The sequence below is a fragment of the Hemitrygon akajei genome, chromosome 2 (genome assembly GCF_048418815.1).
Source record: "Hemitrygon akajei chromosome 2, sHemAka1.3, whole genome shotgun sequence".
Taxonomy (NCBI): domain Eukaryota; kingdom Metazoa; phylum Chordata; class Chondrichthyes; order Myliobatiformes; family Dasyatidae; genus Hemitrygon; species Hemitrygon akajei.
The window spans coordinates 25113874-25126319 of record NC_133125.1 but is presented as its reverse complement, the minus strand read 5'-3'; the positions used below and the strand labels follow the sequence as shown (position 1 = coordinate 25126319).

At 37.3% G+C, this 12446-nt stretch overlaps 1 protein-coding gene across 4 annotated transcripts in view; it reads right to left on the bottom strand.

The window, feature by feature from the left end:
- Nucleotides 1-12446, bottom strand: part of LOC140740030 (AP-3 complex subunit sigma-1) — a 104152-nt gene that overhangs the window by 17178 nt on the left and 74528 nt on the right. For 3 of the 4 annotated variants that reach the window (XM_073068843.1, XM_073068860.1, XM_073068852.1), the window contains exon 5: nt 10687-10794. The exons of the other annotated variant lie outside the window; for it this stretch is intronic. In XM_073068843.1, the coding sequence (XP_072924944.1) occupies nt 10687-10794 (108 nt within the window). The remainder of the gene's footprint in view (nt 1-10686; nt 10795-12446) is intronic. 4 annotated transcript variants of the gene reach the window in all.

Below are 12446 nucleotides of genomic sequence, written 5' to 3'. Positions count from 1 at the left end.
GTCTAAGAAAAGATATGGCGATGTTTTGTAAAACGTGCCATACTTGTCAAATTGTGGGTAAACCAAATCAAGTTACACCAGTAGCTCCATTACAACCTATTCCAGCATTTGGTGAACCGTTTTCTAAAGTTATTGTAGATTGTGTTGGTCCATTACCAAAGACAAAAACTGGTTATCAGTATTTGTTGACTATCATGTGTACTTCATCTAGGTTTCCAGAGGCAGTACCACTAAGGAATATAAAAGCTAAAACTGTGACAAAGGCTCTTATAAAATTCTTTACTTATTTTGGATTACCTAAGGAAATACAAACTGATCAAGGCAGTAATTTTATGTCTGGATTGTTTCAACAGATAGTTTATAAATTGGGAGCTAAGCAAATCACTTCGTCTGCATACCATCCAGAATCACAAGGTGCCTTGGAGAGGTTTCATCCTACCCTCAAGAATATGATTAGGACATATTGTGTGGAAAATGAAAGTGACTGGGATGAGGGTATAAACTTATTTTTATTTGCAGTAAGGGAATCGGTACAGGAATTTTTAGGTTTCAGTCCATTTGAACTTGTGTTTGGGCATAGAGTTAGAGTACCTTTAGCTTTATTGAAGGAACAGTGGATTAGTAAGGAAGTACACACTAATTTGTTGGACTATGTTTTGAAATTTAAGGACAGGTTACATAAAGCTTGTAGCTTAGCCAAGGAAAATTTAAAGTTGGCTCAGGAGAAAATGAAAACTTGGTATGATAAAGAAGCTAGGATGAGGATGTTCAAGCCTGGAGATAAGGTGTTGGTTCTTTTCCCAGTGCAGACAAATCCTTTACAAGCTAGATTTCATGGTCCTTATGAAATTGTGTTTAAAATCAATGATGTGGATTACGTAATAAAAACTCCAGATCGTAGAAGGTCAACACAACTTTGCCATATAAATATGATTAAACCATATTTTGGGAAACAATCTGATACTGTGACTGTTGTGGTTAGTGAGAATGAGTTTGATGTAACTGGGAACATGATAGATGATTCATCTGACATTCATTCTAAATCCAACATTGTTTCTGTTAGGTTACCAAATTCAACCATTCTGGAAAATATTGATAAGAAATTAGCACATTTACAGCTAGAGCAGAAACAACAGATGAAAGAATTAATTTTTAAATATAAGGATTTGTTTCCAGATGTTCCGAGAAGGACTACTATAGCTTCACATGATGTAGATGTTGGAGATGCCAAACCTATCAAACAACATCCATATAGGATGAACATTGAAAAATGTGAACTTGCTGAGAAAGAATTTGAATACATGTTAGAGAATGATATTATTAGACATTCTAACTCGAATTGGAGTTCGCCATGTGTTATGGTGCCAAAACCAGATGGTAGTATTAGGTTTTGTACGGACTATAGGAAGGTGAATGCTGTAACGAAAACAGATGCATATCCAATTCCTAGAGTAGATGATTGTGTAGATAAAATTGGAAAAGCAAAGTTCCTTACAAAGATTGATTTATTGAAAGGGTATTGGTGTGTTCCATTAACAGACAGAGGTAGAGAGATTTCTGCATTTGTAACTCCATCTGGGTTATATGAATATAATGTTCTTCCATTTGGGATGAAGAATGCCCCAGGTACTTTCCAGAGGATGGATTAACTCTGTGATTCAGGGATTGAAAGATACTGATGCTTATATTGATGATTTAGTGACAGGAAATGATACTTGGGAAGCACACATTATTGCGGTGGAGAAATTGTTTGAAAGGCTTTCAAAAGCTAACTTCCAACTATTAATTTAGCTAAGAGTGAATTTGGACATGCCACTGTGACTTACCTTGGTTATGTTGTGGGTCAAGGTAAGGTAGCTCCTGTTCAGGCAAAAGTTCGGGCAATTTTAGAGATTCCCACTCCAATGGGGAAAAAAACTCTCAGAAGATTCTTGGGAATGGTAGGATATTATCCAAAATTTTGTAAGAATTTTGCTAATGTTGCCCTTCCATTAACTAACCTTTTGCAGAAGAATGTGACGTTTGTGTGGACAGTGCCTTGTCAAGAAGCATTTGAAAAATTGAAAACAATGATATGTCAACAACCTGTGCTTAAGGCACCTGACTTTGAAAAACTTTTTTCATTAGCTGTAGATGCTAGTGATGAGGCTGCGGGAGCAGTATTAATGCAAAGGAATGAGGGTGATGAGGTTGATCATCCAGTAGCTTACTTTTCTAAGAAATTTAATAAGCATCAAAGAAACTATTCGACAATAGAGAAAGAATTGTTATCTCTTGTTTTAGCTTTAGAATATTTTGAGGTATATGTTGGTACAACTCAAAAACCACTTATTGTTTACACTGATCATAATCCATTAGTTTTTCTGAGTAAGATGAAAAACAAAAACAGAAGATTATTAAATTGGAGTTTGATGTTACAAGAGTACAATATTGTGATAACTCATATTAAAGGTAAAGATAATGTGGTTGCTGATTGTCTATCTCGATGTTGAATGTACAATGTAATTTTTTTTTATTTTATGGAGTGGTTTTTTTTCCAATTGTAACACTCCTACTGTATTGTGAGTTGTAAGATGTTATGTGATGGTATTGTATATTGTGTATGTTATAAAATTTATACATTCGTTTTTCTTGTAAGTAATTGTTAAAATTTTTGTTCTTGTCAGACCAGAAATGTTTTTTTTGGAGGGAGGTGTTACGTACCCGTGACACGTGACAGTGGTACTCTTGTCACGTGACTGGGGTTGAAGCTATACTGGACTTGAGGTAATGGTTTGTGATGGTGGAGTGACGTCATTTTCCCGCCAGTAGAGATCATGTGACAGGTTTTTTTTTTTTTACAGGGTATAAGAGGAGGACCCCTCACTGTGGGGTGGGGCAGTTCGTGGCTGGATTTGCCATGTTGACTTCATGCCACTGCGTGATTTAATGTGATGACGCAGTTTAGTTGAAAGATGAAGTTTTATCTAATGCCTAAAGTTTAAAAGGTCATTGCCAGCAGTTTCTTTACAATACTGCTAGTTAAGAATCAGTGGAGAGTGAAGATCGGAGTTCGGGAGTTAAAGATCGAGGAGAATCGATTTTCGACGGTGAAACGGGTTTGACCTTGTGTGATCCTCATTCGGAAGGATTTCGTTGACTGTTCTCGTGTTAATCTCTGCGGGATAGCAGAAGATTGAGGACAGTGTGATAAAGGAAAGGTCAGTGCCTTTAAGCCGTTACATTTCATAAAATTCTTCATGGGAAGAGTTCGACTTTGGAGACTGAAGAAAACCGACGTGAAAGAGAATTTAAATCGTCTTAAAAAGTCTCTCCTTTTAAATGGACTGAGCATTTTGAACTTTTGGCAATACCACTTTAAAGAACTGTTTTTGCAACATCGCTTTAAGAACTGTTTGAGCTGCATCGCTTTAAGAACTGTTTAAGCTGCCGCACAGCAGCTGATTTCCGGTTACATTAGTGTTTGTTTACTTTTGGGGGGTTTGTTTTCAGTGTTTAATAAACGTGTTATTTGTTATTAAAACCCTTGCCTAACTCACATATATTTATTGTTGCCTGAATACATAACAGATTTCTCTTGAAATCTTTGGTTGTTATCAATGGATAATGGTCAAAACAAAAGTATGGTAATTTCTCAGTAACACAATAATAAAATTCTAAGAAAACTCAGTCAAGGTTTCTGCTAATGAGCATCCTCAACAAACTACATTCAGGCTCAGTCCCAGTTACTCACAAACATTAAAGAGTTACAATCCAACTATTAAACTCCTTTTCCTGAATAAATAGAGAATAATTACTTTTATAAAAGTTATATTTAAGAAATAAAAATATTATTCAAAAGACGATGCATTCATTTTACAGCAGGAGTTAAGCACAATTTTCTTTTAAAAGTTTGCATATATTTGATACAACTTTGATAGACAAAATTTTGTCAGATGTGATGGGGAAATGAACATATTGTTCAACCATATGAAAAACAGATATTGAAACAATTAACTCAAAGGCTCAGTTAAAATTTCTACTTTGTAATCCATATAATTTAATTATATTGAAATGCAGGATTAACAGTTTATAAATGTATCAGCACACCACTTCTCTAATGTTTTGAATGCAATATATTTTCCGTAGCCAAAGGTTTCTTACTCAATATCCCAATCTGCAAAAAGTCAATACTGGTTTAAATATGCAGGGTCCAATATACTTCAGAATAGGTTGCCCACTACTGACACCAAGTGCCAGAATCAAAAATCAGCTCACTATAATATGAATTGCATAGGAAAAAGAACACTTCATTCACACTTCATTCCAATGACGTAGTTCAATTCCAACTTCAAAATGCCCCATCTTTTCCCAGTTCTTATAACCAAGGACAGTTTGCTATACTCAATTATAAACAGTGAAAAACTGATAATTTAGCACTATCAGGATTTCAGTGGTGCTGGGTTTGCAGATTTTCTAGACAACTGGATATTATTCCCATTAAAACACATTTAATTCACCTTTATCTGTTAAAAAATGGTGTTACACTGTAGTATAATAAAGTGTTCCCATGAACCATATAAAGGAAGTGTGGGAAACAGGGCCCCAGTGAGCCAGATGCCCAAACATCAAGGTTAGATAACAAATCAAATACTAGATTACTGGAGGTTGAGTCTAATAACTATACAGATCTACAAGTAGATTGACACTGTTTCTTCAAATTTTGGTTTTACACTTTAAAAATATAGTAATAAGTATGTAAAATGTAGTAAACATTTTAGAGTGGTCACAGTACAGAGCTGTACAAGGAGTGGTGTGCTATTCTACATTAAGGACACTGACATGAGCCTCATTGCATACAATTGGGACATATTGGAATCATTACATTTTGGCCCATTTAAGCAGCTGCCCCAATTAGCCAAAGTTTCATGGAAATAAATAAAAGGCATTAAAAAAAAAGTCAAACTACTGTTTAATTGTGTAATAAATTATGCATTTAAATGAAACACAGAACAAATTGTATTAGTTTCTAATAGTTATTGGCTGAGGAATTCATCCAGTGTACGCTGCTGTATTCTTTTAATTGACTGTAAATGAACAAAATCAGCACAGACACCAAGTGCAATAAAGGATAATCTTCATTTTATGGTGACATTCAGGATGATTGTCAATACCTTCAACTTCTTAGTAGATCCTAACTTGTTGAAATCGTTTTATTTACACTCCTGGCCATTTCCGGCACCTCCAAGACTGAATGCTTAAAACCACAGTGAGCAAAACAGTTCCGAATTGTCTGACTGCATACTCCTTACTAACTATCAATGACAAACTGTAGGGCCTGTATTGCTTTTTGAATCGTGTCTATTGGCTCAAATGGATAACAAGCACACGCAACTGTGCTATTTAAAAACAGTTCGCTCTAAGCATGGTGTAGTATCTAACAGTAACACAACTGCACCAACTGACACCAGTTAGAAACTACTTGGCAAGTCTCCTGCCCCAAACAAACGAAGGTAATCCCAAATATTTTCTCAATTAGCTTTTGTTCTTCATGTTTTGTCCCAAATAAGTGGCCGCCCCAATTAACTGATGGCCCAATTAACCAGATCCACTGTATTCAGTGAAATGATATCAGACATGGAAAACCAAAACTTGCAGGAGACACAAAAAACACAAACTATATGCACTGAACCAAAACAAGAATACAGATCTAATATCTGAAAATTTCAGTGAATGACATTGAACTATTTCTACTGTTTGATGAATAAGCAACAGGAGACAGGCATTATTCAAAGAGGATGGAAAACCACACAGTTAGAAACCATAGGAAAAAAGCCAGGGTGGTGCAATTATTCCAGTTGCTCTAAGAAAGAACCATACACACAAGGGCCTAAAAGTTCCCCTTCAGCATTATAAAAGTTCTAAAGAAGTTCAGATTGTCATCTGGAACATTGCAAAATGCACTGTAGTACAACACCACACAAACCAAAAATTTATTTCCCACCGTCCTGAAAGAAATATCTAAACATGCACATGGAAATTAGTTTTCCCTCAGTATTACTAAATATATGGTTGCTATTTGCACCTGCATATTGTGTAATTATCTTAAATTTTGTTCTATTGATTTCAAAGTGGTTGACCCTTAGGTGCTCTTTAAAATAGCCTAGTAATTGCAAGGTAAATGGGAAATAATTACCGGTCTTGTCAACAATGCCTAGAACCCAAAAAAAGAATCCAGGGTAGAGACAGGGTAAATGCAAGCAGGCTTTTTCCACTGAGGTTCAGTGAGGCTTCAACTAGAGATCATGGGTTAAGGGTGAAAGGTGAAATGTTTACAGGAAACATGAGGGGAAGTACCTCAATCAGAGGGTGTTGTGCATGGAACGAGGTGTCAGTGCAAGTGGTGGATGCGATTTTGATTCCAGCGTTTAAAAGAAGTTTGGATAGATACATGGATGGGAAGGCCATGTCTGGAAACAAGTTGATGGGACTAGGCAGTTTCAATGGTTCGGCATGGAACAGATGTACCAAAGAACCTGTTTCAATGCTATAGTTTTCTATGACTCCAACTAGTGCCAGAAGATGGATTTCGTCCTCAGTACTCGATCTACATCATTGGCAGACTTTTTCATCCTGTTAGCACTGTGCAAAACATAATAGCTCTTTGATCACAAGGTAGCAAAGAAGTCTGAAGTTATATTTTCAGATTGAAGGGACTGAAAAAGACTGCCAATTATTGCCTGCCACATTTCTTCATGAAAACTCTATACTTAAAGGCTTCATGCTGAGTACTCAGTGCTCAAGCACAGGAGTTCCATTTCTAGTACAGACAAGAGAAAATTTGCAGATGTTGGAAATCGGAGCAACACACACAAAATGTAGGAGGAAGTTGGAGGCTACTCAAACAGAATATAAGGTGTTGTTCCTCCAACCTAAGTGTGGCCTCATCACGGCAGTGGAATGGAATGGGAAATGGAATTAAAATGCTAGTTCTGACAGATGGACTGTCGATGCTCGGCGAAGCAGACTGCCAATCTACGTCGGGGTCTCATTACTGTTTAGGTCCCTGAATGTTAGTGAGGGAGGTGGTGTAAGGGCAGGTGTAGCACTTGTTCCATTTGCAAGGATAGCTGCCAGGAGGGAGATCAGTGGGGAGGGACAAATAAACAAGGGAGTCCCTGCAGAAAGTGAGGTGGGTGGAGGGAAAGATGTGCTTGGTGGTGGGATCCCGTTGGAGGTAGCAAAAGTTTCGTAGAAATTATGTGGTGGGGTGGTGGGCGAGGACAAGAGAAACCTCTCCCTGGGAGGGTGGCAGGAGGATGGGTAAGAGCAGATGTGCATAAATGGAAGAGGAGCAGTTGAGGACAGTGTTGATGGTGGAGGAAGGGAAACTCCTTTCTTTGAAAAAGGAGGACATCTCCTTTATCCTAAAATGAAAAGCCTTATCCTGAGAGCAGATGCAGCGGAGATGGAGTAATTGTGAAAAGGGAGTGGTGTTTTTACAAGTAGCAGGGTGGAATGAGGTATAGTCAAGCTAGCTGTGAGAGTCCGTGGGTTTGTAACATATATCAGTGGATAAGCTGTCTCTGGAGATAGGGATAGTGAGATTGAGAAAAGGAAGGGAGTTGTCAGATATAGACCAGGTGAATTTAAGGGCAGAATGGAAGATGAGGCAAAGTGGATGAAGTTGACGAGTTCAGCACAAGTGCAGGAAGTAGCACCAATGCAGTTGTTGATGTAGGGTAGGAAAAGTGCGGGTTGGTCACCAGTGTAGGCTTGGAATGTAGACCGTTCCACATAGCCGACAAACAGGCAGGCATAGCCAGGACCCATGCAAGTGCCCATGGCTGGAAATCCAGAGTAACACACAAAATGCAGGAGGACCTCAGCAGGTGTCAGGCAGCAACAATGGAAAGGAATAAAGAGTCAACATTTCGGGCGCAGTCTTGATCAAAGCTCTCAGCCCGAAACGTCAACTCTTTATTCTTTCCCAAGATAATGGTCATACTGGTCTCTAGCCATCAAACACCACCTACCTTATCTGCTCAACAACTTTAGCATTTCAGATGTCCAAGGGACCTGACTAGAATGTTTTGCAACAAACATTTCAATCTAATTTGTGACTATTAGGGCCGTTGACTAGAAGCTTTGTCAAAGTGATAGGTTTTAGGGAACATCTTAAAGAAAGAAACACAAGCAGGGTAGAAAGGCTTATGATGAGTATTTCAGACACACAATCCTTCATTACTGAAAATGCAGCTGGCAATATTGAAGCAATTAAATTGCAGGATGATCAAAGGAATTAATTGGAAGAGCACACTTTTTTTTTTAAAAAGGATGGGAGTCTAAGATTATTGATGGGCAAGGTTCCAGACTATTTTGAAAAGGATATGAATTTTAAAAGGGAAGTCAATGTTGATTATCAAGTGGAAAGGTGTGGGTATCTTTCTCCCTCATGTTTATCTAGCTTCCATTTAAGAGGAAACACGTACAGTAAATCATTTCAACTGCTCCACATTTTAATTAGTTATTGTGTCAAGATATGTTCTTCTAATTTCTTTATTGGATTTACCAGTAGCTAGACACCTTGTTTTAGATTTGCTTCAAATGATCTATAGTGCACTGAGAATTTTATTCAGATCACCTCTCAGCCTCTCTTTAGAAAAAAGCCTCAGATGGTGCTATTGGAATACTGATCCGTGAACAGTGATGTTATTAAAACAGAGATTTTGTTCTGGTGTAGAATAACTTGCCCATCATTAACTAAAGCAAATAAATTTACAACATAGATATTCTAGGAAATAGTGAACAGTTTTAGCTCTGGCAATCAGACATTCTTTCACAACCTGGCACCATCAATGGTTAAATGATAGGCCACCGTAGATGCCTCCTGTCAACCAAATCAGACAGTATTGAAGCTCCAATTCACCAATCAAAGCAGCAGAAAAACTATAACTGGATACGAAATTAATGTCAAACCTCATCCAAGGATGCTCACGTTATTTTGGGAGCTAAAGGTTGTAGTAAAAATCACAAGGAAATTAAGCATGTAGATTTTATCATCAACACCTTGGTTGGTAATCTGGCAAGTGTGACTTTGCATTGCTTACAAAACCATACATTTTTTCCAGCAGTTTTTAATTGTTCAAACAACAGAAAGTTAAAATCTACCCCATCTGTACTATGAGGAATTTATAAAACCACTGGGTTAGACAGGAATACCAGCAATATTTGAATAGTATAAATTGACTATAAAAGTGGAGAGTTTGAAAGACTATTAGTTTAACTGTAATAGTTTTTTTGGAGTGTCTGGCATAGTAGATTCAAAGCAACATTACAAAAGGATGCTTTATCATGACCTATCTGATCTCTTAGAGCACGACCACCCACAACATTATTTCCTGGCTTGAACTGTACAACCCTCTATTCTCTTATAATCCAAGAATCTCCAGCTAATACCTTAGCAACTCACTGCTGTAAAGAATCCAAAAATTTAAACTCCACAGAGAGAAATTCCTCTGCAAGCTATCTAATTTCATGAGGAAAGATGAATATTCCTTTTGAAATCACTGACCATTCCCATTTTGACCAACCTCGTGGGTAACAAATTCCATATTAGCTCCACTGAATAACAAAGTTCTTCTTGTGGTCTATCCTCCACTTCAAACTTTAAATCTGTGTTCCCTGCGCTATGTGCAATCAGCTAATGTCAAATAGGTTTTCTTTGTTAGCTTAATCTTTTACACCTCTATCAAATCTCCCCATCAGCCCCCTTTATTCTGAAGAGAGTAAGCCCAGGTTCACCAACTTCAAATCCAATTTTTTTTGTATTGCAATTTAGTTACATTTATATGGGGGAAAATAGCTTGGAAATTGGAAAACGAATGCCATATTTCACTCAACCCTCTGTAATTTTGAGTTAGCAGGGAAATAGGAAAAATGCATTTTGAAATAAATACTGGAACTAGTTAGCAATATACTGTACTATCAACATCACGTCTCCATCAAAATTCAAGCAACCCATTTTGAAATTTAAGAAATGGAATTATTTGTGCGAAGAAGTATATATACCTATAGTAAAAATGAGTTACTACAAAATCTTCACAATGGACTTGGCAATGAATGTTAAGAGGCTACTAGATTACAGTATGCATAAAAGTGCAATTACACAAGTGGAGATATTAAAATATATACACACACACAGACTTTTGGCAAGGGTTGCTGAATGATGGTTCAGACTAATGACATAGCTGATTTTTAAATTTTTACACTGCTTGACACCAAATAATAGGCACAATATGCAGGTCAAATGAGATGTTTTTAATGTGAGAGCATTAAGTATTATACACTTAGTTTTTAAGAAAGCATCACATTAAATCTGTGGATTTATAAATGTTCATTTGGAAGAGTTTAAATATTTCAGGTTAATGCACATGCAAATTCTTTCATGCAAATCTCAGCAAAACTTGCTCATCTAAAATTCCATGACTGATAGTTGTGGACATGGCAGAATGATGTTCAAGCTTATCAAAGGCTGTTATAAAGCATCAAGCTACCCAGGTTATTTGCTAATAGCTTTCCTTAGCATTGCAAGCAAGTTAGCTGCTGCTATTAAAGAATAAAATATGATAGAAGGCACAGGAAGCATGCAGAATCCATAATCATGCAAGTTAAAATAGTATTTCCTACAAGGTGTATAATTCCTACCTCAGATTTTTCCATTTTGGTCTGAGCATCAATCTGAGTAACAATTTCATTCATATTGGTCTCCAAAACCATTCCTCCCATTACCATTTCAGCCAAAATATTGTGAACCTTAAAAATAAAGAAAAATCACTTAATACAGATAACTTTTAAAGAAACCCATTGGCAAATTCAAGAACTACATATTGCTAGGTAGTATTTCAGCTTATTGCTTCCAAGAAATATTGTAACAAAAAGCACAATGCATAAACCCTAACCAAGAATACATCAATTTTAATTTTTCTGATAAGATATGAAGCTTTGTGAGATGTGGCCCAAAGGTTTGCACCACTATGAATTGGTAGTTCATTTCTCTTTCAGAAACCAATGGTTATTTAATATGAACCATTATTTGGCATTATTTCATCTACAGCTCATTTGGATTTCTGCCTAAACAATCTAATCTTCCTAACAAACTAGCACAATACAGATGTTTGTGGAACTTGCACAAACATTATTCCACATTATGCATAATTAAGCCATGGAGAACTCTACCAAAATAGGGCCAAGAAGATAGTATCACATCAAGAGGGGAAAGCATTGGAAGAAAATCTAATGAAAATACTCATCCATACTGATATCTCCTCTCAGCAAGTTCCAAATAGCTAAGTTTACAAGCGTTTTTTGGTATTCAGCAAGACGAAGCATGGCTCCTCCAATTAAATAACATAAAGTGAATAAACTTTATTTTATTAGTTCTGTATAAAATGAAAGAAACTGATCCCTTTACTCAAAATCAGTATTGTAAAGAGCATCTTTTGATATGGGTGGCAGGGTGGAAATACATCTTCACCAAAGGTGTAGCACCTGCCTGGCCCTTCCAATCAGGGTCACATGAAGCCATGGGAGCAAGTGGTGGATGGTCCTATGAGCAGTTGGTATATATCATGTCCTGGTTATGCCCCCACTGATGCCAGGCAGACAATCTCTGAACAGTATTGATTATGGCTAGGTGGTGTAAATTGGATAATGTGGTGTAAATTTAGAATCATAGAGTAATACAACACGAATACAAGGCCTTTGTCCCAAAGACCCTATGCATCCATAGTGTCCACCCAGCTAGTCCCTTTGTCCTGCATTTGGCCCATATCCCTCTAAAACCCACCTCTCAATGTAAATATCCAAGTGCATCTTAAATAATACTAATATAGCTGCCTCAACCACATCTACTGGCAGCTCTTCCACATGTTCCCTGTGTTAAAAAGTTGCCCCTCAGGTCCCTTTTAAATCTTTCCCTCTCACCCTAGATCCACCTCCCATTGTTTTGGACTCCAAAGCACAGTAGCGTAGTGGTTAGCACAGCACTCTACAGTAGAGGTGACCTAGGTTCAATTCCCTCTGCTCCTGTATGGAGTTTGTACATTCTCCCCATGAATTTCCTCCAGGTTCCTCTCACACTCCAAAGACGTACCAGTTAGTAGGTTAATGGGTCATTGAAAATTGTCCAATGATGAAGCTAGGATTAAACTGGGGGATTGCTGTACAGCGAGGCTTGAAAGGCCAGAAGGCCTATTCCATGCTGCATCTTCATAAATAAATATGGAGAAAAGACTGTTAAGAACCACCCTTTCTCTGCCTCTCTAAAATTTCTATAAGGTCACTCCTCATTCTTCTACGTTTCAGGGAATAAAGACCTAACCAGTCTAGCCTCTCCCTATAACACTATGATTAGGTGAACCCTAGAGTCATGAAACAGAAAATTCTGAACCTCAAATATAGAAGTA